The sequence below is a fragment of the Pipistrellus kuhlii genome, unplaced genomic scaffold (assembly GCF_014108245.1).
Source record: "Pipistrellus kuhlii isolate mPipKuh1 unplaced genomic scaffold, mPipKuh1.p scaffold_m20_p_11, whole genome shotgun sequence".
NCBI classification, from domain to species: Eukaryota; Metazoa; Chordata; class Mammalia; order Chiroptera; family Vespertilionidae; genus Pipistrellus; species Pipistrellus kuhlii.
In genome coordinates, this window is record NW_023425416.1 from 11,187,039 (window position 1) to 11,210,491 (window position 23,453).

The window sequence follows — 23,453 nt, forward strand, 5'->3', positions numbered from 1 at the left end:
AAGATGGTGCCGGGGAATAAGTTTATGACTTCTTGTTATAAAACAAGTAAGTCACAGGGGTGCAATGTGCAGCTCAGGGAAAACAGTCATTAATGTTGTAGTAACTTTGTACGGTGACAGGTGGTTAGTAGGCTTACTGTGGTGTCACTCATAAGGTATATAAATGTCAAATCACGGTGTTGTACATGTGAAACTAGTATTCTATGTTAACTATTCTTATTTTTAAAAATTAAGTCAGCAAGACCAGCGAGGCTCATAGCCACTGCAGAAGGGGGTGTTGGGGAGGGGGGTGCAAAGAGCCCGGGGCTCCTGAGAGTCGACTGACCTCCGACCCCCAGTGGAAGTCCCCAGGGCCCTTCCACCAGTAGTTCTCACCCCAGATGCACATCCGGATCACCTGGGAACTTGCAAATTCCATAACCGGGGCCAGACCACCTGAGGGGGGCGCCCTCACCCCTCAGTGCGGGAGCACCACTTCGGGAGGCCACTCCTGGGTCACCAGGGCGGGGTGTGGGAACGAGGATGGCCAGCGGTCTCTCCCTAAGTGACCACACCTTGCTCTCCTTGCTCCCCCAGATCCTAAGCTCCTGGTGAAATTCCTTAAAGCAATTCCAGAGGGCGTGCTGGTGCTCGTGGCCTCCTACGATGACCCCGGGACCAAGTAAGTGGGAACCCCACCTGCGGGGGGGGGGGGGGGGGGGAGCCAAACCCTCCCTGCCCTCTCTGGCTCCCCACCAGCCCCGTCTTCTGGCAGCTTCTCCTAAGGGAATTGCAGACCAGCGCAGAGAGGTTCTAGGAAATTCATTGCAGCCTTGGTTACAATTGTGATGAGCTGGACACGTAGTTACAGAAACCAGGGCATGCGGTGACATACGACACGATTCTGTATACATCGAGGAGGATATACTGCATCAAGAACGGTGATGTAGAAAACAGTTAAGGACATGGAAGGACACTCGTCCTTTAGCATTTTTTATTTCACTTTTTATTGCAGTTTGTAATTCAACACTATTTTTGTCCTGTTTCAGGAGTTCATCCCTTAGTATTAAGTAGGGGGAGAAGCTGGTTACAAAAGAGTTGGTATAATCCCCCAACACATGGGGGGATTATAGGATCCACGGTCACTTCCTGGGGTGGCTCAAGGACATGAAGGAAACGCATTAAAACTTTACAAAGATGGTGTCCAGAGGGCGAGGCTGGAAGTAATTTCTGTTACTTTATGATGTTCCACATTTTCCGAAGGGACGCCGATTGCATTGTAAACAGGAGTGAACCGTTCTAACACCTCCCAGCTCGCACCCCCCCCCACCCCCCCTCTGCCTTCAGAGAGGAGTCCCGCAGGCCCCGCCCCCCTGCTCCTCCTGGCGACTCACAGCCTGTGCCCCCCCCCCCGCCCCCTTCTCCGGGCCGAGCTGACCGCCCTCTGTCCGCTGCAGGATGACAGATGAACTCCGGAAGCTCTTCTCCGACTTGGGCAGCTCCTACGCCCGGCAACTGGGCTTCCGCGACAGCTGGGTCTTCTTGGGGGCCAGAGACATGAGTAACAAGAGCCCCTTTGAGCAGGTGGGTTCCTGGTGACTCCCGTCCGAGCGCGTGAGGGGCAGGGCCCGGGTGGATGGACAGTAGGGCGGGGGGTTTGGGGAGGACACACAGGGTAGTGTGGGGAGGGCCATCTGGCTGTCACCCAACCCAGAGGTCAGGGTGGCCTGATTGGCTCACCCCAGAAGTCCGTGGCATTCACCACTTTGCCAGGATATTATATAAATGCATAGGCACATGGCTGAGCACCAACAAGGAGGGGGAGGGGGAAAGAAGGGTACCAGGCAGGTGAGGCGTGGAAGAGAGGTGAAGCCTGCATGGTGTGGGGCGGGGAGCCCAGCACAGGGGCCAGGATACTTCACCTTCTCCCCTTGTCCGAGGCGGTCCCCATCTGTGCACCCCCTGCCCAGAACCCCTCTGAAACCTGGGGCCTGGCCAGGCCTTCCCCGGGTGAGGAGGACGCTCAGCTCTGCCCAGCTCCAAAACGGGGCACTGAGGTCACTGAGTCAGACATGCAGGGCCACTGAGAGGACTCTGTCCTGGGGGCAGTGGGGAGCCATGGGAAGCTTAAGAGGGAGAGTGACAAGAGCAGATGGATAAAGAACGCCTAGCATTCAGCAAGCTCCCCCAGGGTCCTATTTAGGAGCCACCATAAGGTGGGTACAGTTACCGTCCCATCTCACAGAGGTGGAGCAGAGCCTCGCAGAGGCTGTAGCCGGTTGCTCGGTTGCTCGGTCTCGGTGAGCCAGATGGAGTTCTCAGCCAGGTCTGTTGCCTCCACAAAGGCCTGCTGTCCTGGCTGCTCTCAGAACGGCAGCCCTGGCTGGCCTGGAGGGCTCTGTGGGCGGGAGCCTGGAGGGGCAGGGCTGCGGGGGCAGAGTCAGAGGCGCGTGCTGAGGCCACCATGGGGCTGCAGGTGTTTGCCTTGTCTGGAAAACGTAAGCCTGGCTCATAGGCATCTGCTTCTAAGAGAATGCATCCTAATTAGAAGTTACTTTTTAAAAATAAGAAATAAGACAAACTAGCTGGAGGTGAAAGGAGATGCGCCTCTGGGTGGAGAACACGGGGGGCAGGGGCCAGGGTCCCCAGAACATCCCTGTGGGAGGTGCGGGGTGGGGGGGAGGGCGAGACTTTCTAGGAAGATGCAGGGCAGGTGCTGTTCTTCCTTAAAGCACAGACCATCCAGGCAGCACAGAGGAAGCGTCAGCGCCATCCTCTCCCTGAAATGTATGATCAGCTGCCTGAGGCCCATCACCCATCAATGAGCTGAAGACCCTGATGGATGAAAGCCATCGTGTCATGTGACCCCACACCTGGGAGCTGAGTTTTAGAGGAGCAGCATCTAGATTCTATTCTTTCGAACCAAGGGTTAGCCGCGACTCCTCCAACCGTAGGTTTTGCCATTTACAATTTTTTTTTTCCAAAAACTAAGCCTGGGCATTTTAGACACAATCTTAACTGGTTGTATCCCCTTGGGTATGTAGCAATTTTTTAGGAATTAATATTATACAGCGGTTCCACCACGTACCAGCAGGATGGCCATAAGCAGTTCCTTTGGCCCCATGTGCCTCAGTGTCCCCATCTGTGTCACGGGATGTTAATAGTGTGCACTTCTTAGGCCTACTATGAGGATTAACTACCTAAGATACTTCGCACCTGACATAGAGCAAGCCTTTAATAATTGCTAGGAAGCTTTTTTTTTATTATTTTGTTACTATTTTGGATGCTCCAGAGAGGCTGGTAGAGGATTTGGGAGAGGGCCTAAACTCTGCAGTCCCACCCCCACTCTTGGTGTCCCCAACCGTGACAATCAGTGACTAGACTCTGATCCCATCTCTGAAATCTTGGGCAGGTTGCATCTCTCTGGGGCTGTTTGCCCAGACTAGTAGTACTCAGCCCTGTCCACCAGGGGGCGGTGGTGAGAATGAAGTAAGTGAGCACCAGGCAAAAGCAGGGGTGAGCTCTGCGCAGCCTCCCCATTACCGCGGCCTCTCCCTCCTCTCGCCTCTAGTACTTAAAGAACATGGGCAACAAGAACAAATACGAAGGCTGGCCGGAGCTGCTGGAGCTGGAGGGCTGTGTGCCCCGGAAGGTGTTTTAGGGCTGCGGCTCCTCCTGGCGGCCGCCAGCGGGACTGGATGGAGCAGAAGGACAGCGGACAGTGGGCAGCGAAGGAAGAGGAGGAGGAGGAGGAGAGGAAAGAGGAGGAGGAGGAGGCCGGCCAAGCAGCATGAAGGTGCTGAGGATCCCCGCACTCTCGGCAGCTTCTCCTCCCGGCTACCGAAAGCCCGACGGGCGATGGGCGGAGGCAGCTGTCCCGCCCGGAGGTGGCCAGCCTCGGACGGTCCTTCGGAGCCGCTGTCGGCGGAGAGAGCAGGTGCTTTCCGGGGACTCTGCCCGTGGCCCCGAGAGAGGGCGGACTGCCGCACCGGGCGGAATTAAATTGTTTTGCTCATGTTGAATGACCTTTCTGGCCACTCGGTGTGCAGCCTTTCTCCCTGAGATGGAAAAGGCCTGGATGGGGGTTGCTTGGGCTCCACGTTCAGACAGTGTGGTGACAGCTCCCAGGGCCTGGTCTGCAGCCAGGAGGGAGGCGGATGGCAGAGGGGTTTCCGTGTCGGCAGGAGAGATGCCGTGGACCCCAGCACAGGGTGTGAGACCCCCGAGAGCAGAGCGAGGGCGGGGCGCAGAGAGCGTGCACCTGCTGCTGGAGAGGACAGGGAAGGGGGCGGGAGGGATCTCACAGGGGCCTGGAGGGCAGGCCTCAGGGGGAGCATCCCCACTGTGTTCGCCAGGTACCCAGGCGCAGCCCTTGGGTTTATTTAGAAAGTGATTCTGGAAAAACAGAAGAGAAGGCGCCCATAAAGACTGTGTGTGAGCCAGTGGAGCTAGCCCATGGGCACACCGCAGAGATCTCTCCGTGAGCACCGGGAGCCGGGGTCCTCGTGCGCCCCTCCCCTCGGTCGATATTGACAGTCATCTCAGCTTCACACGGTGCTTGGCCCAGAGCTGTCCTTCCCAGCCCCTGGCGCCCACTGACATGACGAGACTATCCCTAGGGCTGGACCACGGGTCTGCAGGAACTGCCGCAGAAGTCAGCTCTCCCAGGGAAACGCTCGGAGTGAGGGAGCTGTACCTGCTGGGCAGCCGGCGGGAGAGGCACCCACTGCTGCTCACTGGGAACACGAGGCCCAGACTGCCGCCATGCGCCGCCCCCGCCCCTCCTCGCCGCGGGCAGGGCCCCGTGGCCATCCTCCGGGTGGGCTACGGGAAAGGAGCCCAACAGGCCGTCAGCGGCACCACCAGAGCCCACTGGGGAGGCAGCATGCTAGATCCAGCCCCCTGGTCCCCCTGGGGTGGGCACACAAAGTGGCCAGCGTCTGCCAGGGACCCCTTCCCCTCCCCATCGCTCATGATTGGGGTAGGTCAGAGCCCAAGAAAATGGCTGTAGACAGTTGTCTGTATCATTGAGCCAGTCTCCTCGCTCCTCTTTGTTCCTCACCTGTTATGTGTCAGCAATTAGCTGACACGGAAGCACTGCAGTGAAGACACCCAGGCACAGTCCCTGCTCGGAACCTGGGGTGGGGAGAGCAGACCAAGAGCAGATGGCTTGGGAAGGGCCACCTGGGAGAAGGACTGCAGAAGCAGGGAGGCATCCTGGAGGAAGCTTCGGAACGCAGAGGAGGTCACCCAGCAACGGGGAGGGGGAGTGTGCCAGGGAAGGGAACGGCAGGAACAAGGCCTGGAAGGGCAGAGGGTGGGTGATAAGGGCTGAGTGGCAGGAATGAGAGCCTGAAAGGCCTTGTGGGCTGGGAAAAGGGTTTGGACTTAGTCCAGGGGCCACGGGGACACGGAGATTTAATCTGGGGAACGGCGTGATCAGATTTGCATTTTTTAAAAATCCCTCCTGGCTGCTGTGGGTAGAGGCAGTCAAGGCAGGAAGGCCAGTGAGGAGGCTGGCCTCATCCAGGGGGCATGCGTGGTGGCAGGGACCAGGAGATGGCATGGGGATGGAGAAAAAGGACCAGCCCTAGGGATATACAAAAAGTGAAATGGACAAGACGTGTGGAATGATTTTCTCGTCATCAGGGTGGACATGTCATCATCTGGATCTCTGCAAGCTGCTCAGGGTCTCAGAATGTGGGGCTAGTATTTCCCTGCCCTCCTGCTCAACTTGCCTTTGGTGTCTGCCAGGGGCCTGAGGATGGGCGGTGAGGTTAGCACTTTCCAGTGGCTGTAGTTCCGGTCTTTGCCACTAGGTGGGAGCCCAAGATAGAAAGGGAAGGGCGGCCTGGTTCCTCCCGCCCACCAGCTCTTGGGAAAGGTTTTGTGCTTAATGGATGCGTTACCCTAGGACTTGCCAGTGCGCAGGGGGTTTACGTCACTGTTATTAACATCATCATAACAGCGGCACCTGGCTTCTACAGAGAATTGCTGCTGTCCAAAGCTTCTCTATGCAGTTTTACATGAATTACTTCATTTCCTCCTCACAGCCCCCTGGGGTTGGGAGCCGTAGTTATCCCCTTTATACATGAGGAAAATGAGGCTCAGAGAGGTCAAGTGACTTGTCCAAAGTCACACAGCCAAGGAGCCTCAGAATAAGGATTGGCATTCCAGTTGATCTCCATCACTACAGGAAACAGACTTTTCAGAAACCCTTCCCCTGAAACTACTCTGAGGTAAGCATTGACCCCTACCATCACCGCCTCCTCCTCCTCCCCCTGCCTTCCTCCTCTTCCTCCTCCCCCTGCCTTCCTCCTCTTCCTCCTGAATGCCTCCTGAATTGCTCAGAACCTCTGAATCAACATCCTCAGAGCACACGGTGCTCTTGTAACATAGAAACCCACCCCTGAAACCTATATCACGTTGACCAATGGACCCCAATTTTTTTTTAAAGACAGAATCAAAACACCCGCCATCACTGCTTTGGGTGAGGTGGGAGGGAGTGTCTTTGAGAGAGTGGAACTCCTCTGCAAACCGCTCCCGCATTTTCCAAGCTGGCTTCCTTCCACAGAGCTATGGGTCAAGAAGGAGCAGTTGTTGATCCCCGCTTTGCCGATGGGGAAAAAGAGGCTCAGAGCTGTGCTTAGGTGAGACAGGGCAGAGCTGGACCCGGAACACCTGGTCCTGGACCCCTCACCACCCACCCTGTGCCAGGCCCCCCGACGAGGCTCCGAGGCCGCCACCCCCTTTTCCCCGCCCCCGGCATCAGGTCCAGGCTGCATTTCGGAGCCCCATCTCGCCAAGAGCCAGGCTTCAGACTCAGCCAGCGGAGGCCCCCAGTCAACCAGTCTTTCCGTGCAGCCCCTAAGTCACGTTTCAGCAGGACCCCCAAGCAGATGGGGGGGGGTAATAAATATTAAAAGGAATTCATAGATTAATAAATATGAAATTCCTTTTATCTCCTCCCACCCCACTCCACTCCTATCCAACGCTGGTGGACACGCTGGAGATGGCTGCCAGAGGACTCCTAGTGTTTTCACTGCTCCGGCTGACTGCCCATTCACACTGCCCTTCACCTCTTGGGTAAGGTGACCAGACGCCCCGCTTTTGGCAGGACAGTCCCAATTTTTAACAATTTGCCGAAAACCAGTTTGGCTCAGTGGATAGAGCTTCGGCCTGTGGACTGAAGGGTCCCAGGTTCGATTTCGGTCAATGGCATGTACCTTGGTTGCGGGCACATCCCCAGCGGGGGTTGTGCAGGAGGAAGCTGATCGATATTTCTCTCTCATCGATGTTTCTGGCTTTCTATCCCTCTCCCTTCCTCTCTGTAAAGAATTAATAAAAAAATATATATTTTAAAACAACAATTTGTCCCGCGTCCCGCGGCATTTTAAAAAAGTCAATGCCGCGGGACGCGGGACAAACTGTTAAAAATCGGGACGTCTGGTCACCTTATTCTTGGGGGATGCTCTTCTTCCCACAGGAAACCAGAGGCTGGGCCCAGCCATGACGGGGACAGGGCACAGCAGCGGCGGCGGGGGCCTGGGCACGGGGAGGGATCCCGGAGGAGGGGCAGAAGGGAGGAGCCACGCTTTTGCCTGGCTGGAGGGGACCCACAGCAACGACAGCAGCAGCAGTGCTCCTCAGTGCTGTGCGGGGAGCACTGGCCAGGAGCCGGGCTGTGCTGGGCACTCTCCGTGCTCCGCCTGCTCTGTGTAATCCTCCGTCACTTTCCGTCCATCCCACAGAGTTCTCGGAGTGATGGCAGTGTGCCAGCCTCTATTCTAGACCCCGGGGAACCTGAGGAACAGGTCAGACCAGGCGCCAGTCTTCATAGAGCTGCCCTCCAGGTGGGGAGACAAACAGGAAGCAGAGAAGATACCGTTTCGGTTGCTGATAAACCTATGAAAACACAATCAGCAGAAAGGCTGGGAGCTGCTTTGCACAGGGGTTCAGGGAGCACTTCTCTGAGGAGGTGACCATCGAGCCTGAAGCACAGAAAGGGAAGAATCCTGCAATTTTCAAACAATGGAGTCCCGGGAGGGAGACGGCAGCGAGAGCCACACATGCAAAGGGCCTGTGGTGAGGGGCCACGTGGTGTGACCCAGGAGCTGTCAGGGGGAGAGGTGGCGGGAATGAGGTCGCAGGGTGAGGAGACGTGACGGATCCTGTGTGCACCCAGAGCACCGGGTGACCCCGGGGCCCGGGCAGAGCCGGATCTGTGCCTGTCCTGGCCCATTCCTCAGTCCTCACGACCTCCCGGGCCGGGCTCTGGGCCATAAGGAAGAGGAAGGGAAGCACGACAAGTCTCGCCCCACCAGCCCAGCTCCTGGGGAAAGGGCTGTGCTTGGTGGGCGGGTTACCTTGGACCTGCCTTGGGCAGCGGGTTTGCCGTCACTGTTACTAACAGCATCATCTCAGCGGCACCTGCCTTCCGGGGGACCGGATGCCCTGTGCCGAGGTTCACAGGAATTGCCTCACTTCGTCCTCACAGCCCCGAGGGGCGGGGCCGCCCTTACGCCTCTTTGGCAGAGAGGAAGGTTACAAAAGAGAGAATGACACGACCTGATGTATGCTCGGACAAAACAACGGCTTCTGCTGTCCACGCCCTCCCCTTCCACACACGGAGGATCTGACCCCACACACGGGTGGAGAAACTGAGGCTCACAGAGCTCCGTCCTGCTGTGCCCTGGCCCACACAGCCTGAGGAACAGCTTCGGCCACTGGGCGTCCAGCCTTGATCTCGCCCCCGTGTTGGCGAGCGAGAAGGAAGGGGCTGGCGAGTGGGGAGGAGGGGACTGCCAGGGGGGACTCTGAGCACTTGTCCCCCGGCGGGGAATCTGGCCTCCAGACATTCCCCTGCCTGAGCTCCCGGCCACCCCAGCCACTGGCTGCCCTGAATGCAGCGCTCGGCCCCAGAGCCTCTGCCGGGCCAGCCGCCACACGTGATTCCCATCTGCGCTTAACGGGCCGTCCAGCCTGAGCCTCACGTCCCCACGCAGGCCGCCCAGCCCGTGCCCGGCGCCCCGCGCAGCCTCCGCCGTCTGGTGAGCGGTGCCCAGCCTGCAGGAAGGCCAAGTCCTGCCCGCCGGGCCGCCCAGATGTCACCCGCTGCCCCGAGCCGCCGGCCGCAGCGGGAGGGCACTGCCTGCTTCTCCCCGGCCCTGGCGGCCTCGGCTTCCTTCCTGAGGGAGGACGAGCCACAGAGCCCCCGGGAGGGCGTGTGGGCGCCTGGGGACACCAGGCCCTCTGTCGAGGCCAATCGCCCTGAGCCCGTCTGAGGAGCTGCAGGCCCGGGAGCAGCTGCGAGGCGCCTTTGTGCCCCGGGAGCATGAGCCGCGAGAGGCCGGGGGGCCCTGGCCCAGGGAGACCCTCGGGCCCCAGCTCCTGAGCTCGGCACCCGCAGGAGGACCCCCGGGCCGGCCCCCGAGGCCCACCCAGGCCTGGTGCCTGCTTCGTGCCATGGGAGCGACCCAGGGGAAGAAGGTAGGAGCCCTCAGGGTCCTTTGGGGCCCTGGACACGGGAAGGGAGACCGGGTCTGCCAGGCGGGAGCCTCACTCCCCACCTGCCAGCTCCCCAGAGCCTCAGCCAGGCGCCGCCCACCCGCCCCTCCCTGAGCTCACGGCCAAGATCTGTATCGAGAAATGGGGGCTCAGGGCAAGGCCGGTGCCTGGCCTTTCCATCTCTGGGTCTGACCTGGGGCTGCTGATCCCTCAGCACCCCACTCTCACACCTCGGCTCTGCCTCCCTGCACACGGGCCGCCCCCTCTCCCCCCACCCCCTCACCCCCTCACGTCCCAAGGCCTGTGGGTACCGGTGAATGCCGGGCAAGATAAAAAACAGGATCATTATCCGCAAGTTGGCTAACCGGTTTGTTACCAGATATAGAGCCGTGGGCAGTTATTGGAGCTTTCTGTAACTCACTTCCTCCTCTGGAAGATGGGGAAAAGGGAGTCACTATCTCAGAGGCTCGAGGTGGGAATTAAATGAATTAAAATATGTGCATGTGGAAAACTGTGCCTGCCGCGGAGCGGGCTCAGTGCACTCTGTGCTCTGTTGTTGTTAGAATGCTCTTGAGCTCACTACCCTGCACCTTTAAAGCTGGGCTCCTGGGGGAGTGGGGGGAGGGGGGTGTCTGTGGCAAGCACAGCCAGTGCCGTGGTTACGAGAATGTGGGGTGTAGATGCCCCGGGCCAGCACTAGAGATGGGTGTGGGAGGGGCTGGCCCAGACCTCCGGGGCCACTCTCCAGGGATTCTCATTCATGCTCACGGCTCGCAGGGGCCCCAGTGGTGTGAGGGGCCGGCTGCCCTGGTCCCAGCTCCCCCACCCACCTGCTGTGGTGAGGAACTGAACCCCCCGGATCAGCTCCAGGATGCAAGGGGGCCTGGTCCCACCTCCTGGGAGACTCAGTGAGATGGTGCCTGGCACCCCAAGGGCCCCCGTCAGCAGGGCTCTCTCTTTAAACAACCCATGATGGATGACCTGGTGCATTAAAGTTGGGGAACAGTGGAAGGAGGGGGAGGCAGGAGGCCAGGAGTGGGGGGGGGGGGCATTTGTCTGTCATCCACCCAGAGGTCAGGGTGGCCTGACCCTAGGGGGTCCCACGTGAGAAGTCTGAGTGTGGCAGAAAGAGGAGTCCGCCAGAAACCAAAACACAGACATTGTTGCTTCTGTTCATCCCGTTAATGTCCCTTGGATGTGGCATTTTTTAATCTGCAAAGTGGCACCCTGACCCCTATCGTGATTTTTGCAGGAATCAAATGAAGACATTTCCCATACATGGAAACAATGTCCCTGTTTGGAATATTCCTGAAGCTGCAAACATTGGCCGGTTCGGCACGTGTTGATACTAAAGAGAGAGCACAGGCAGGCAGCGCGTCCCAGATAAAGCCTGTCTTGAGCTCTTGCCTTGCTCAGCAGGGCCACAGCTCCTTGGGTAGCAATGAGCCCAGGACTGTGGTCGGCAAAGTGCGGCTCGCGAGCCCCATACGGCTCTTTGGCCCCTTTGAGTGTGGCTCTTCCACAAAATACCACAGCCTGGGTGAGTCTATTTTGAATAAGTGGCGTGAGAAGACGTTTAAGTTTAAAAAATGTGGCTCTCCAAAGGAATTTCCGTCGTTGTCCTGTTGATGTTTGGCTCTGTGGACTAATGAGTTTGCCGACCACTGGCTAGGAAAAGCAGCTCCTCTGGGCCCCAGGCACCAGCTGAGCATCCAGAGACTGTAGGCTCTGGTGTGCGTCCCCAGCCCCATCGGCAGCCAGGGCCTCTCCCCCAGGGCGGGGCCGTGCCCACAGCTTCCACAGGCAATTCCCACCTAAGCTCGGCACCCAGGCCACGGTCTTCATTCCAGCCTTAAAGAGGTTCATACTAAATAATGCCCTGATGCTAGCCTTTGCACTGATTCTCTGATTGCATCTTCCAACTGCTCTTGGGAGGGGAGAGGGGGTGGCTTTTACCACCCAAGTAACCCGAGGCCTAGAGAGAATGGTCAAGAGGCCCAGGCCACACAGCTGGTGTGCATCTAACGAGCCCGACCTGCCCTAGCCGGGTTTGCTCAATGGATAGAGCATTGGCCTGCGGACTGAAAGATCCCAGGTTTGATTCCAGTCAAGGGCATGTACCTTGGTTGCAGGCACATCCCCAGTAGCGGGTGTGCAGGAGGCAGCTGGTCGATGTTTCTCTCTCATCGATGTTTCTAACTCTCAATCCCTCTCTCTTCCTCTCTGTGAAAAATCAATAAAATATGTTTAAAATAAAAAATAAAGAGCCCGACCTGCGTGACCATGGGCTCTCCCGCAGGCAGCACAGTGTGCAGTCCCACCTGGGACCCCTAGGGGGCGCCCTGCTCATCCTCTCTGAGCTCCGCCTCCCCTCTGTCAGGTGGAGGGTGGCTTCACCCTCCGCACTGGGACCAGGTGAGGTGCCTGTCGCACCGCAGGGGCTCGGGGAACTGTGGGGTGACCTAGTGCTGCCCCAGATACTCAGGGTGGTGTGTCAGCAGCAAGGGAGCTGGCCGGGCCCCCCACGCAGCTGTCTCAACCCCTGAGCCAGCCCCGTGCTCTGCCTGCCCGAGTTTGTGAAGACTGTCGTCGCTTTGCGTCCGTCTTCATGAGCAGAAGGTTTCCCCGGCTGATGAGTGGCCTGGGAGGGAGTGTTTGTCCCCGCGGAGCCCCGGGGGCACAGAGGAGGCCCCTGGCTCTCCCTCCGCACAGCGGTCCCCGGGGAGGGATGGTCCCGCTGGCTGGCACCCAGCTCCGTGCGTGTGAGGACCTGTCAGGAGGCTCTCCCTGCCTGTGCCCCACCGTGGGCCCAACCCTGCCACCCCCTCCGACTGCTTCTCGAAGGGGCGTGGGCCCAAGCACCCCACTCCTCAGCGGGCTTCCCCAAGGGCCCGGAATGGGAGGCGTGGGGACAAGAGGAGAAGGTTGTCAGGACCGTCCTCACCCCAACAAAAGCAGAGCTCAGGCCCCTCCCTGAGCCCCGTCTCCCCACATCACTCAGCCTCCCAGCTTTACTCACACCAGGAGCCCCTAAACTGCCCCCTCCCCCCAATGCCTATCCACAGTGCCAGGCCTGGTGCCCGCGCCCCTGCTCTTGTAAGTGTTCCTGGCCCAGGTGTGTCTTGGGTACTGACCGCACAGCTGACAGATATTCCAGTACAAGGTGTGAGGGATGGGGCTGAGGGGGGGCTCTCAGCTAGTGAACAGCCACTAAGCCGGGTGTTTTCACCTGCTTTCCCTGCAGGCACCTCTGAGACCAGCTTGTCCCCTCTCCCCTGGCCCCAGAGGCTTAGGTCAGGAGAGAGGGGACAAGCTGGTCACCTCAGAGGTCAGGGCAGAGGCCTCGCCCACCTGTCGTGGAGCGCCACGCGCCCCCTGCTGTCCTCATACCGTCCTCACAGAGGCCCCAGGAGGAGGCTGCTGTCCTCGCCCCCGTCCTGTAGACCCGGGTCCCCAGCGAGGAGGTGGCTGAGCCGAGGCTGCACTGACGTCCGCCCGGCCAGCGGGCACTGCCCCAGGCCGGCACATCGCATCCTGATCCCGGATCCCCCACCGCCTCCACCCCACTCCACGGCAGAGGAGGCCGAGAGCCAGGTGTCAGGCCCAGCAGGTGGGCCAGGCAGAGGCCTGGTGTGGGCTGAGCTCTGCCCTCGCTCTCGGGGCGTCCGCGCCCCGGCTTCCCATCTGCAAACGGGGGTGAAGAGAGACCCACGTGGGCACTAGGGGGTCAGGCTTCCGTGAGGAAGTGCCCGAAGCACCTCAGACACACTCCTCTCTCCCAGGGCCTCGGTTTCCCCACCTGGGGAGGGGGGGGGAGGGTTCGGGGAAATGGTTCCCAGCCGGGTTAAAGGTGACCAGCAGCAGTTAATTTGGGGAGGGGGCGGGCCCCTTTCCAGACCTTGCAGCTGGGGGCAGAGATGAAGTTCAGGGCACGGGCCTCGTCCCTTTGTCCTCAGCAAGACTCAGTGCAGAACGAAAATACGGGGCCCCTTGTTCAAAGGTTATTACAAACCATAAGACGGCGACAACAGGGATTAATCTGAGCACAGGATCCTTCCGAGTGCATTTTCGACGGCAGGGCTCTCAGGCCCCTGGCATTGGTGCCGGCCGGGGGCATGGGTGTGGGGCCACATTCCTGGGATCTGGGGAGCCTGGCTTTCCAAACCCCGGACTTGGCCACCCAGTCCCAGGCCCCCCTGCTTCTCCATCTGGCCACTCCCTGGATCGGAGAGCCCGGATGTTTTCCTCCAGCGCCTGAGCCCATCGGTAGACACTGTCTTTCCCTTCTCTGTGAACTGTCCCCCCGTCACTCACCCGCCCTCAGAGCAGCGGCCAGGAGCCCTGCGAGAGGTTGGAGTTGAAATGTCCTCCCTGGGGAAGCCAGGGACAGGTGGGGTTGGAGGGCTGCAGGGGTGCGGGCAGCAGCTGACAGGGCACCTGAGGGCAGGCAGGGCGGCCTTTGGAGGCAGGACAGGGCAGTTCTGACCCCGAGGCCACCTGGTGGGCTTTCCTTCTCCTCCGCCCGTGGCCTCCCCGAGGTTGGTCCAGGACTGGGTGCCCAGGCTGCCTCGAGCCCATGGACAGCTGGGCCTGCGTAAGGCAGCGGCGGAGGGTCAGCGGGTGGAAGTCAGGGCACCTCCACCGGGGAGCTTGGAGCAGGTGCTGGCCAGTCTGCCCTGAGGAGGGCAGGCCGCTTTGTATGCAGACAATGGTACCACTTATTCCCTGTGATCGTCTTTTCCAACAAAAACTTCTCCGCCCCGTCCTTATGGCTGGGCGCCTGGCTTGGGAGGAAAATAAATCAAACCGGGGGAAAAAAGACAGAGGCCGGCTCTGCTGACAGCTCCAGGAAACCTTCCCTGGGTGGATCTCAAATATCTACACGGGGGAGGGCTCAGGCAGGAGGGAGGGCTCGGCAGGGGCGAGGGGACACGCTGGTCTCAGAGGTGCCTGCAGAACTGGACTCTGGTTTCACCCGGCCGGCAGATCACCAGGGCGGCTGGGAAGGGCGGAGAGATTAGAAGCGGCCAGGCCTCCTCCGGGACCCAGGGCACCTCTGCTCTCCCTGAGTTCCCCAGACGGGCAAATCCCATTGTGATCTCAACAGTCCCCACCACTCTGACCGCAGTTGTGATTTCACGTGTAATTCTGTGGTGTATCCATGAGAGGGGAGACACTGCATTTGCCTTATGTCCCTGGTACCAGCAGTACTAGGTGCTCAATCACTCAGGGAGGAGAGGAAGGGGAAAGGCAGGCAGACCCCCTGGAAGTAACAGGGTGGAGTTAAAGCTCGTGCAAGGGCCCCCGGGCCTCAGGCTGGGGGAGGGTTCCTTTATCCCACACGCCCCTCCCTGCCTTCCAATCGCTTTCAGGCTTCGACCCACATTCCCAACTGCCGACCACACACACACACACACACACACACACACACACCACACACCATATACACACATACCATATACACACACAGATACCACACACACACACACACCACACACACCATACACACACCATACACACACACACACACCATACACACACACACACACCATAAACACACACACACACCACACACCACACACCATATACATACACATACCACACACACACACAGATACCACACACACACCACACACCATACACACACACACATCACACACCATATACATACACATACCACACACAGAGATACCACACACACACACACCACACTCACACGCACCACATACATGCCACACACACCACATATGCACACATACATGCATGCACATACACCCCGCACACACACACATCACACATCACACACACACACACACACACACACACACACACACATGAGCGCACACACACACACTTTTCACTGTACAACTTCCTGGCCAAATGCAAAGTCCTCATTGGTGGTTCATCATTCATTCCACCAGCACAGGCTGGCACCTACTGGGTCCCAGGGTCCCAGGCACCAGAGACCAACCAGCACCAGGTCCTGTCCTCAGGGACACAGCCCGGCAGTAGAGAAAGAAGTCCCTGGCGACGACAGGGCAGGTGCCGGGTGCTCTCATGAGGGAAACACAGAGGACCCCGGGCACAGAATGTGGCCTCCCAGGGAGAGGAGCAATGGGGGAGCTCTCGGATGCCCACACTGTGATCTGGAGAATGAAGAGGGCTAACAGGCCGGGGGGCTGGGAGCGGCTCCCGGGGCCACACCAGCATCTGCAGGCACGGCCCGTCCCAGGAACTCTTGGTTTGCCAGCTCCTCTTCCTCATCCCCGGTTCTGGGCCAGGGACTCTGGGGCTGGTTCATGTGGGGCTGTAACTCCCCTCTCCCCCATCCACCCCCCTGCTGGCCCCGCCACCCCACCTCCAACCCCAACTGTGCTTCTACCTCAGTCTCTTGACTTTTGTTTTCTCTCCTTCCTTTTGCTCAATTATTCCAAGCGGAGGTGAGAGAAAGAGAGGGACTGAGAGGGAGAGGGAGACAGAGATAACAACAAGAAGAGCGGTCCCTGAGAGCAGACGGAGGAAGCCCCACACCTGTCCTCCTGGCCTCACCTTCCGTGCCCACCTCGTCTGTGTTTTACTCCCAGATGTTTCAATGCCTCCAGCTAAGAAAGGGGGAGGAGCCAAGAGGGCCGGCTCAACCCCCCTCAGTCCCAGGGCCTCATCTCCCTCCTGGAAGGGAGAGAGAAGGCCATTCCTTTCATGCTTTCTCATTGCCCTCCTAGTGCACACCTCCTAGTGCAGGCCTCTGCCCACTGACATGGAAGTCTGCCTCAGGGTCCTGAGTGACCCCCAGCGAGACCATCGCCCTCCCTGGGCTCCAAGTTTCCACCCCACCTCCCCTACCCGTCAGGCTTGGCAGCTGTGCTACCCCCGTTAGAGGTAAATGAGTCAGAGGGGGAGGAAATGGGGAACCCTCACCCCCAAGAGATGCAGGGCAATGCAATGTCCTTAGCCCCTCTCAGCAGCCTGGCCCGGGTTGTCTTCCACACTTCACGGCTGTAATGGAGTCGGGAGATCTCTTGAGTTAATGCAAGGCGGCCGACAGCTTCCTCCCCCCACTCCGAGGGCTGCGGGGACCTCACACAGCACAGGGCAGCCTTGGCCTGCACCCACAAGAGGGACGGGAACCTCCCAAAGGGTCAGCAGCTTAGGCAGCCACAATTCTGCTCAGGCCTCTCCTCATCTGTAAAATGGGTACTTCTTAAAGACAAAAACAAGAATGCCTTCCTGCCCAGCTTCTATAGCTCAATGGTTGAGCATTCATTCACTCAGGAACCAGGAGGTCCCAGGTTTGATTCCCAGTCAGGGAACACGCCTGGATCTCGGGCTCTATCCTCAGTAGGGGGCATGTAGGAGGTCGCTGATCGCTGTTTCTATTTCTCTATCCCTATCTCTCTCTCTCTCAAATCAATTTTTTAAACATTTTTAAAAATTAAGAAGAATGCTTTCCAGTAACTGCCCCAGAAACCTCACCACAAACACAGCTTCAGAGGTACGGGGTCCCCGTTCACCAACACGAAAACCCCGACAGAGCGGCTGGGTTCACGCTCAAGGTCAGGACCAGGGCTGGGGCTTGAGCCCAGACAGACTGGCTCCTCGGCCCACAGTCTCAGTGACTTGTTTTTCAAATGTCAGGATGCAACTGCATCTCAAGCCAGAATAACTCTCCACCTTGCTGGGTCGAGGCACTGGCCCGCGGTGGCTCCGTCCCGCTGGGAGCGGCCGGAGAAGGGATGCAAAGTTCAGTCGAGTTTAATTTCCAGAGAGAGGGCTGGGAGGTGGGGCCAAATCCAAAGCCGGCTTTTGAGGAGCCAGAAACCCAGAAACGCCCTCGCTGGGCCCCAGGGATCTGCTTTCAGAACACTGTGTCTCCTGGGCCGTGAACGGGGCCTTTGTTAGCGAGAGATTGGATCTCGGGCCGGGGCCGAGAGAAAGGGCCGGGAGCTGGGACTCTGCTTTGTGATCTGAAAATCCAAGAGGAGGCCAAGAAAATCAGAGGCCTTCCCAGGGAAGCGGGAGGGCCCGGCTTGGGCCCAAGGAAACACAGGATGAGGCCTGGGCGTCCCCTGGGCTGTCACTCACAGAGCCTCTGAAACCCGGGCGGAAGCTGGGTGGTGGTGCTGTCTGAGGGACCAGCAGGGCCTTTCCCTGATGCGCCCGAGCTCTGGGGACCACTTTGGGGTCATTTGGGGGATAGAGTGCGGCTCGTTCATGGCAAATGCACCCCTGGTGGGTCTTCCCTGTGCCTCCCCGGGACAGGCTCCCTCGGGTCTCAGCTCAGAGAGGCCCCCTGACCCCTCCAGCTAAAGCAACCCCATCCCGGTCCCTCATCCTGGGCTGGCTTCTCTGAGCCGACCACCCTTTGGTTCTTCCTGTAACTGTTTCACATCTGGTTTTCCCAGCCAGCAGTCTGCTCCGTGAGGGCAGGGACCTTGCCTGTCGCTCCTGCCGGATGCTCAGAGCCCAGCACAGGGCAGACATGTAACAGGCACACGTGAACCATGGCTGCCAGACAGGGAACTCACCCTCCATTCCACAGATATGCCCTGAACATCCACTTGGGAGCCAGATGCTGCCCCGGGCCTGGGGCACAGAGGGCAGCCCAGCCCAGGGCCACTCAGCTGTCTGTCTGCTCAGGGAGCCAGACGGCACGGGTGCCATGAGTGGCTGGCCGGTGGGGGTCAGGAAAAATGCCCTCCTCACAGGCCTTCCCCATCAGCTCCCGGGAATCATAAGATCGCATTGCATTCTCCACCATCACCACGATTGGGTGCCAGGGTTGGGTGCCAGCGTGGAGATGCCCCAAGGACCAGCTGCCCCCTTCCTGCTGCCTCTGTACCCTCCTGCCCAGGAGCCTTCTACCCTCAACAGCCCTGGGGCAGAGGAGGAAAAGGCAGGATCTCAAACCCATGCCGATGTCGTTTCTGCCCACCAGCAGGCTGGGGGCTTGACGGTCCCTTGGCATCCCTGAGAAGAGCCTGTCCGGCCCCTGGGTCGCCCGTCACAGCCCCCAGGGCCGCGCCGTCCAGGCGGCCTCTCTGTGGGCAGCCACACTGTAAATCCCAAGGCCTGCGGGTTCCCTCAGGGGGACTCTCCCAGGAACCGGCTTCAGCCCTGGCCCCTCGGAAGCCCCAGTGAGGCCACACCTGAGGTTAGTTCTCGTCTTTCTTCCAAAACCCCCACTTGGGTCCTTTCACATAATCGGGCCCAGGCTTTCCTTGCATAAGATCTGTCACATTTTTTTTTTAAATATATTTTATTGATTTTTTTACAGAGAAGAAGGGAGAGGGTTAGAGAGTTAGAAACATCGATGAGAGAGAAACATTGATCAGCTGCCTTCTGCACACCTCCTACTGGGGATGTGCCCACAACCTTGACCGGAATCGAACCTGGGACCCTTCAGTCCGCAGGCTGACGCTCTATCCCCCGAGCCAAACCCATTAGGGCAGATCTATCACATTCTTCCTCAGAGATGATTTGTGGATAGATGAACAAATGTGTGTTGTAATTATTAAATCCTTTAAATCATTTGAACTACATATTAGTTACAAAAGACTACTTGGAAAATACGCATATGTAGGGTCTGATGGACCATGGCCAACGAACACCCAGGATCTGTCTGACCACTCAGCTAAAGAAAAAGCTCCTGAGCCCCACCAGGGAGGAGCCTGGGGCCTGCCCACGCCTCTCCCCTTTCCCATCTCTGAGGCCACCTCCCTCCAGCCTGGGCACCGAGCCCTGCAGCGTTGAGATTCCAGCTCCGCGTCAGTGGGAGTGGGAGGTGGCGTCTGCAATCGCCTTCCTCCGTTTGCCGTGTGTTCCTGAGGGGCGTGCACGGTGCTGGGTGTATCTGAAAGGTGTGTGCAAGGCCAGACAGTGTCTCCCGGTTCAACTGTGCCGCGACCACCCCGCCACACTCCACTGGGAGCTCTCGGTTGTTCCCCGCACTTCATCGTGACCATGTTGCCATGGCTTCCCTGTGCGTGTCTCCGAGTGTCCACGTGTCTCCCGGGTGTGGGCCGGGAGGTGGGGCTGCTGTGTCTGAGGGCACAGACATCCTTACTCGTCAGGAGGCCTATGTTACCTCTACCTCAGGGTCGGCTCTGGGCCTGGGGTTAAATCCGCCTAAGGCAGAGGAACAGGAAAAAGGCTTACAGAGTTTTTTTTACGTGGGAGTCCCCATAGGAGAACGACACCCCCACAGCGGAGAGATCCGAGGTATTAGACACCAGACTGAACAGAAAATAGCAGCTGAGTAAAAGTAACCGGAATACCATCCTTCGCACCTTTGCTAGAAAGAGCCAAAGTGATGATAACACGTCACCGCCCACCACCTTGTCTGTATTCAGCGGCCCCACAGTCTTAGCAACATTTTCTAGTTTCAAAACAGCTTCGATTTTGTAAAGCTCATAGATGTACATTGGTATCTCTTGGTTTTGCTTTCTTTGTTGAAAATAGCAGGCTTGGTTTAAAATATATATTTAGAAACCTATACATTTTTTAAGGTGTATTTTATTTTATTTTTTGTTTAAGTCCTTTATAAGATTTTCCCCATTTTTTTAATTAACGTATTATATGTGTACATATCTTACCATTGCCCCCCACCCCACTCCCATACATGCCCTCACCCCCCAGAGTTCTGTGTCCATTGGTTATACTTATATGCATGCACACAAGTCTTTCAGTTGATCTCTTATCTCCCCCGCCTCTCCCTACCCTCCCCGCTGTAATTTGACATTCTGTTTGATGCTTTACTGCCTCTGTATCTATCTTTTTGTTCAACAGTTTATCATTTTTTTATTATCCATAAATGAGTAAGATCATGTATTTTTCTTTCATTGACTGGCTTATTTCACTTAGCATAATGTTCTCCAATTCCATCCAGGTTGCTGTAAACAGTAGGAATTCCTTCTTTTTTATGGCAGCATAGTATTCCATTGTGTAGATATACCATAGTTTTCTGATCCAGTCATCTGCTGACGGGCACATGGCTGTTTCCAAATCTTAGCTATTGTAAACTGTGCTGCTATGAATATAGGGGTGCATATATCCTTTTTGATTGGTGTTTCCAGTTTCTTAGGATATATTTCTAGGAGTGGGATTACTGGGTCAAATGGGAGTTCCATTTTTAGTTTTTTTAAGGAAACTTCATATTGTTCTCCACAGTGGCTGACCAGTCTACATTGCAACCAGCAGTGCACGAGTATTCCTTTTTCTCTGCATCCTCGCCAAAACTTGTCGTTTGTTGATTTGTTGGTGATTGCCATTCTGGCCGGTGTGAGATGGTACCACATTGTCATTTAGATTTGCATCTCTTGGATAATTAGTGACTTTGAGCATGTTTTCATATGTCTCTTGGCCTTCCTTCTGTCTTCTTTCGAAAAGATTCTATTTAGGTCCGTTCTCATTTCTTTATTGGATCATTTATCTTCCTTTTATTAAGTTGTATAAGCTGCCTGTAGATGTTGGAGATTAAACCTTTATCAGTGGTAACATTTGCAAATATGTTCTCCCACACAGTGGGCTTTCTTGTTGTTTTGTTGATGGTTTCTTTTGCTGTAAAAAAGCTTTTTATTTTGATGTAGTCCCATTTGTTTATTTTCTCTTTAGCTTCCATTGCCCTAAGGGCAGTATCAGTGAAGAAGTTCTTTTGGCATATGTCTGAGATTTTGCTGCCTGTGGATTCTTAAAGAATTTTTATGGTTTCCCATCTTATGTTTAAGTCCTGTATCCATTTTGAGTTTATTTTTTGTGTGAGGTGTGAGTTGGTGATTTAATTTCTTTTTTTTTTGCATGTATCTGTCCAATTTTCCCAACACCATTTATTGAAGAGACTGTCTTGACTCCATTGTATGTTCATGCCTCCTTTGTCAAATATTAATTGAGCATAGTGATTTGGGTCAATATCTGGGCTCTCTATTCTATTCCATTGATCTAGTATATGTCTGTTCTTGTGCCAGTACCATGCTATTTTGAGAACAGTTGCTTTGTAATACAGCTTGAAATCTGAGACCTATACATTTTTTCAAGCACTCACAGAGCATGTACAAATATTCCACATGCTAAGTCCAGGTACCAAAGAATCAGACACATCATCGTGTGTCAACAGGATGAGGAAAGACAATAACACAAATAAAAAAGAAACTGGCGTATGTGCGGAATATATAACACTTGTAAATTGACCAAAGAAAATACTCAAGACGATATTTAGACCTGAATGATAATGAAAATACCATCAATTGAAATGTGTGGGCCAAAACCGGTTTGGCTCAGCGGTAGAGTGTCGGTCTTCGAACTGAAAGGTCCCAGGTTCGATTCCGGTCAGGGGCATGTACGTTGGTTGCGGGCACATTTGTCCCCGGTAGGGGGTGTGCAAGAGGCAGCTGGTTGATGTTTCTCTCTCATCAACGTTTCTAGCTCTCTATCTCTCTCCCTTCCTCTCTGTAAAAAATCAATAAAATATATATTTTTTTTAAAAATGTGTGGGATGCAGCTAAAATGACATTTAAGGAAACGTTTACAGCCTTCGATGCAGATAGAAAAGAAGGCTGGGATTTAATGAGCTAAATGTCAAAATTAAGAAGTTGGTAAAAGAACAATAGAATCAATCCAAAGAATGCAGAGGTAAGGAAAAAAATAGAGCAAAAGCTAAAGAAGTGGGAAAAAATGTATAATTAAATCAGCATGGCCAAAAGTTGGTTCCCTCTAAAAGGCAGTAGAGAGTGATGTGGCACATAAAATTTTTATGCCTGTAAAATTTTAAACTTCCTTAAATTACAGCCAACCCGCCCAGGGACATTGATGCAAAAACTCCCCAGCAGGACCTCGAAAGCCCACGCAGGACCTGGTGGCACGGGGACTGGTTTCAGTCCTGTCACCTCCCTGCCAGTCTGCTCCGGGCCCGAGCAGCCGAGGGGTTCACGGCTCCCTCTCCTCTGGATCCTGCCTCTCCAGAGTGGCCCAGAGTCCATGGAAAGTTCCAGTGGCAGTTTTTCCAGGGACGTCTCAGCCAGGCTCAGCCAGTGGACACCGGAGAGGGAGGGTGACTTCTCTGGCCCAGTCTGCAGCACTCCTCCGGCCCCGCCGGCTCCGCCCCAGCCAGGGGCCCCGGCCGCAGAGCCAGGCTGCCTCCCGGGGCCACGGGCTGCAGGGAGCTGAGCCAGAAGGCTGTCCGGTGTGGCATGAAACCTGGGACTGGCCATAAGGCCTGGAGCTTCCTGCCATCTGCCTCCTGCCTGGCAAAGGCTCCACCATCCCCAAGCAGGGACTTGGAGGGAGGGGGAGGGTCAGAGAGCAGGGCCTCCTCCAAGCTCACCCCTCACAGGGAGGTGATGGCCCAAAGGTACCCAACCCTGAGCATCAGGGAAGGCTTCTCAGAGGAGGTGCCATCTAAGCCGAGCCCTGGAGAAGGGAGCCAGGCCGAGAGGAGGATGACGGTATTGGTATTCCAGGTGGAAGGGAAAGAGGCCTTGCCACCGCTCAAGGGACTGCAGGCAACTCTGGGCAGAGCCAGGGCAAGTGTGAACACTATAGGATTGAGAACCACAGAGGCAGAGGTCGATGGGGGCTGCAGGCCAGGGAGCTTGGTTTGGTAGGCCTGCGGTCAGCAGGTGGAGTCAGTTCTAGCGTGGTATGAGGAGCCTGGGCAGTGACGTCAGAACTGTGGTTTCATTGCTGGCTCCCCTACTCACTAACTTTGTCACCTTGGCCACCTCCTTGACCTCTTTTGGCCTCAGCTTCCTCACCTGTGAAATGGGTTAATAAAAGAACACTTTTTTATTACTATAGATTCTCCAGATGGGAAACTGAGGCTTGGAGAAGTTAAGAGATGACAGACTAGGAAGTGTCAGAGGAGGGATCAAGACGGCTGACGCCGGAATCCACAGCCTTCTCCCTCCACCACTCAGCGAACCCAGGGAACCTGGGGAAAAGTTCCAAGTTTGGGCTCTGCCACCAGACAGTGAGCT

At 56.6% G+C, this 23,453-nt stretch overlaps 1 protein-coding gene and 1 long non-coding RNA gene across 4 annotated transcripts in view; one reads left to right on the forward strand and one right to left on the reverse strand.

The window, feature by feature from the left end:
* FAM3D (FAM3 metabolism regulating signaling molecule D) overlaps positions 1 to 4,001 on the forward strand; it is a 24,796-nt gene extending 20,795 nt beyond the window's left edge. For 2 of the 3 annotated variants that reach the window (XM_045578997.1, XM_045578996.1), the window contains exons 8-10: positions 577 to 661; positions 1,437 to 1,563; positions 3,551 to 3,733. In XM_045578997.1, the coding sequence (XP_045434953.1) occupies positions 577 to 661; positions 1,437 to 1,563; positions 3,551 to 3,640 (302 nt within the window). In that variant the 3' untranslated portion in view covers positions 3,641 to 3,733. The other variant, XR_006741069.1, reaches the window with a different exon arrangement.
* On the reverse strand, positions 3,315 to 23,246 carry LOC123652039. The gene is made up of 3 exons (XR_006741070.1): positions 23,232 to 23,246; positions 15,869 to 15,874; positions 3,315 to 3,408 (listed from the first exon to the last, which is right to left on the reverse strand). It is a non-coding gene; the product is annotated as an uncharacterized LOC123652039 (long non-coding RNA).
* Positions 23,247 to 23,453: the final 207 nt, after the last annotated feature.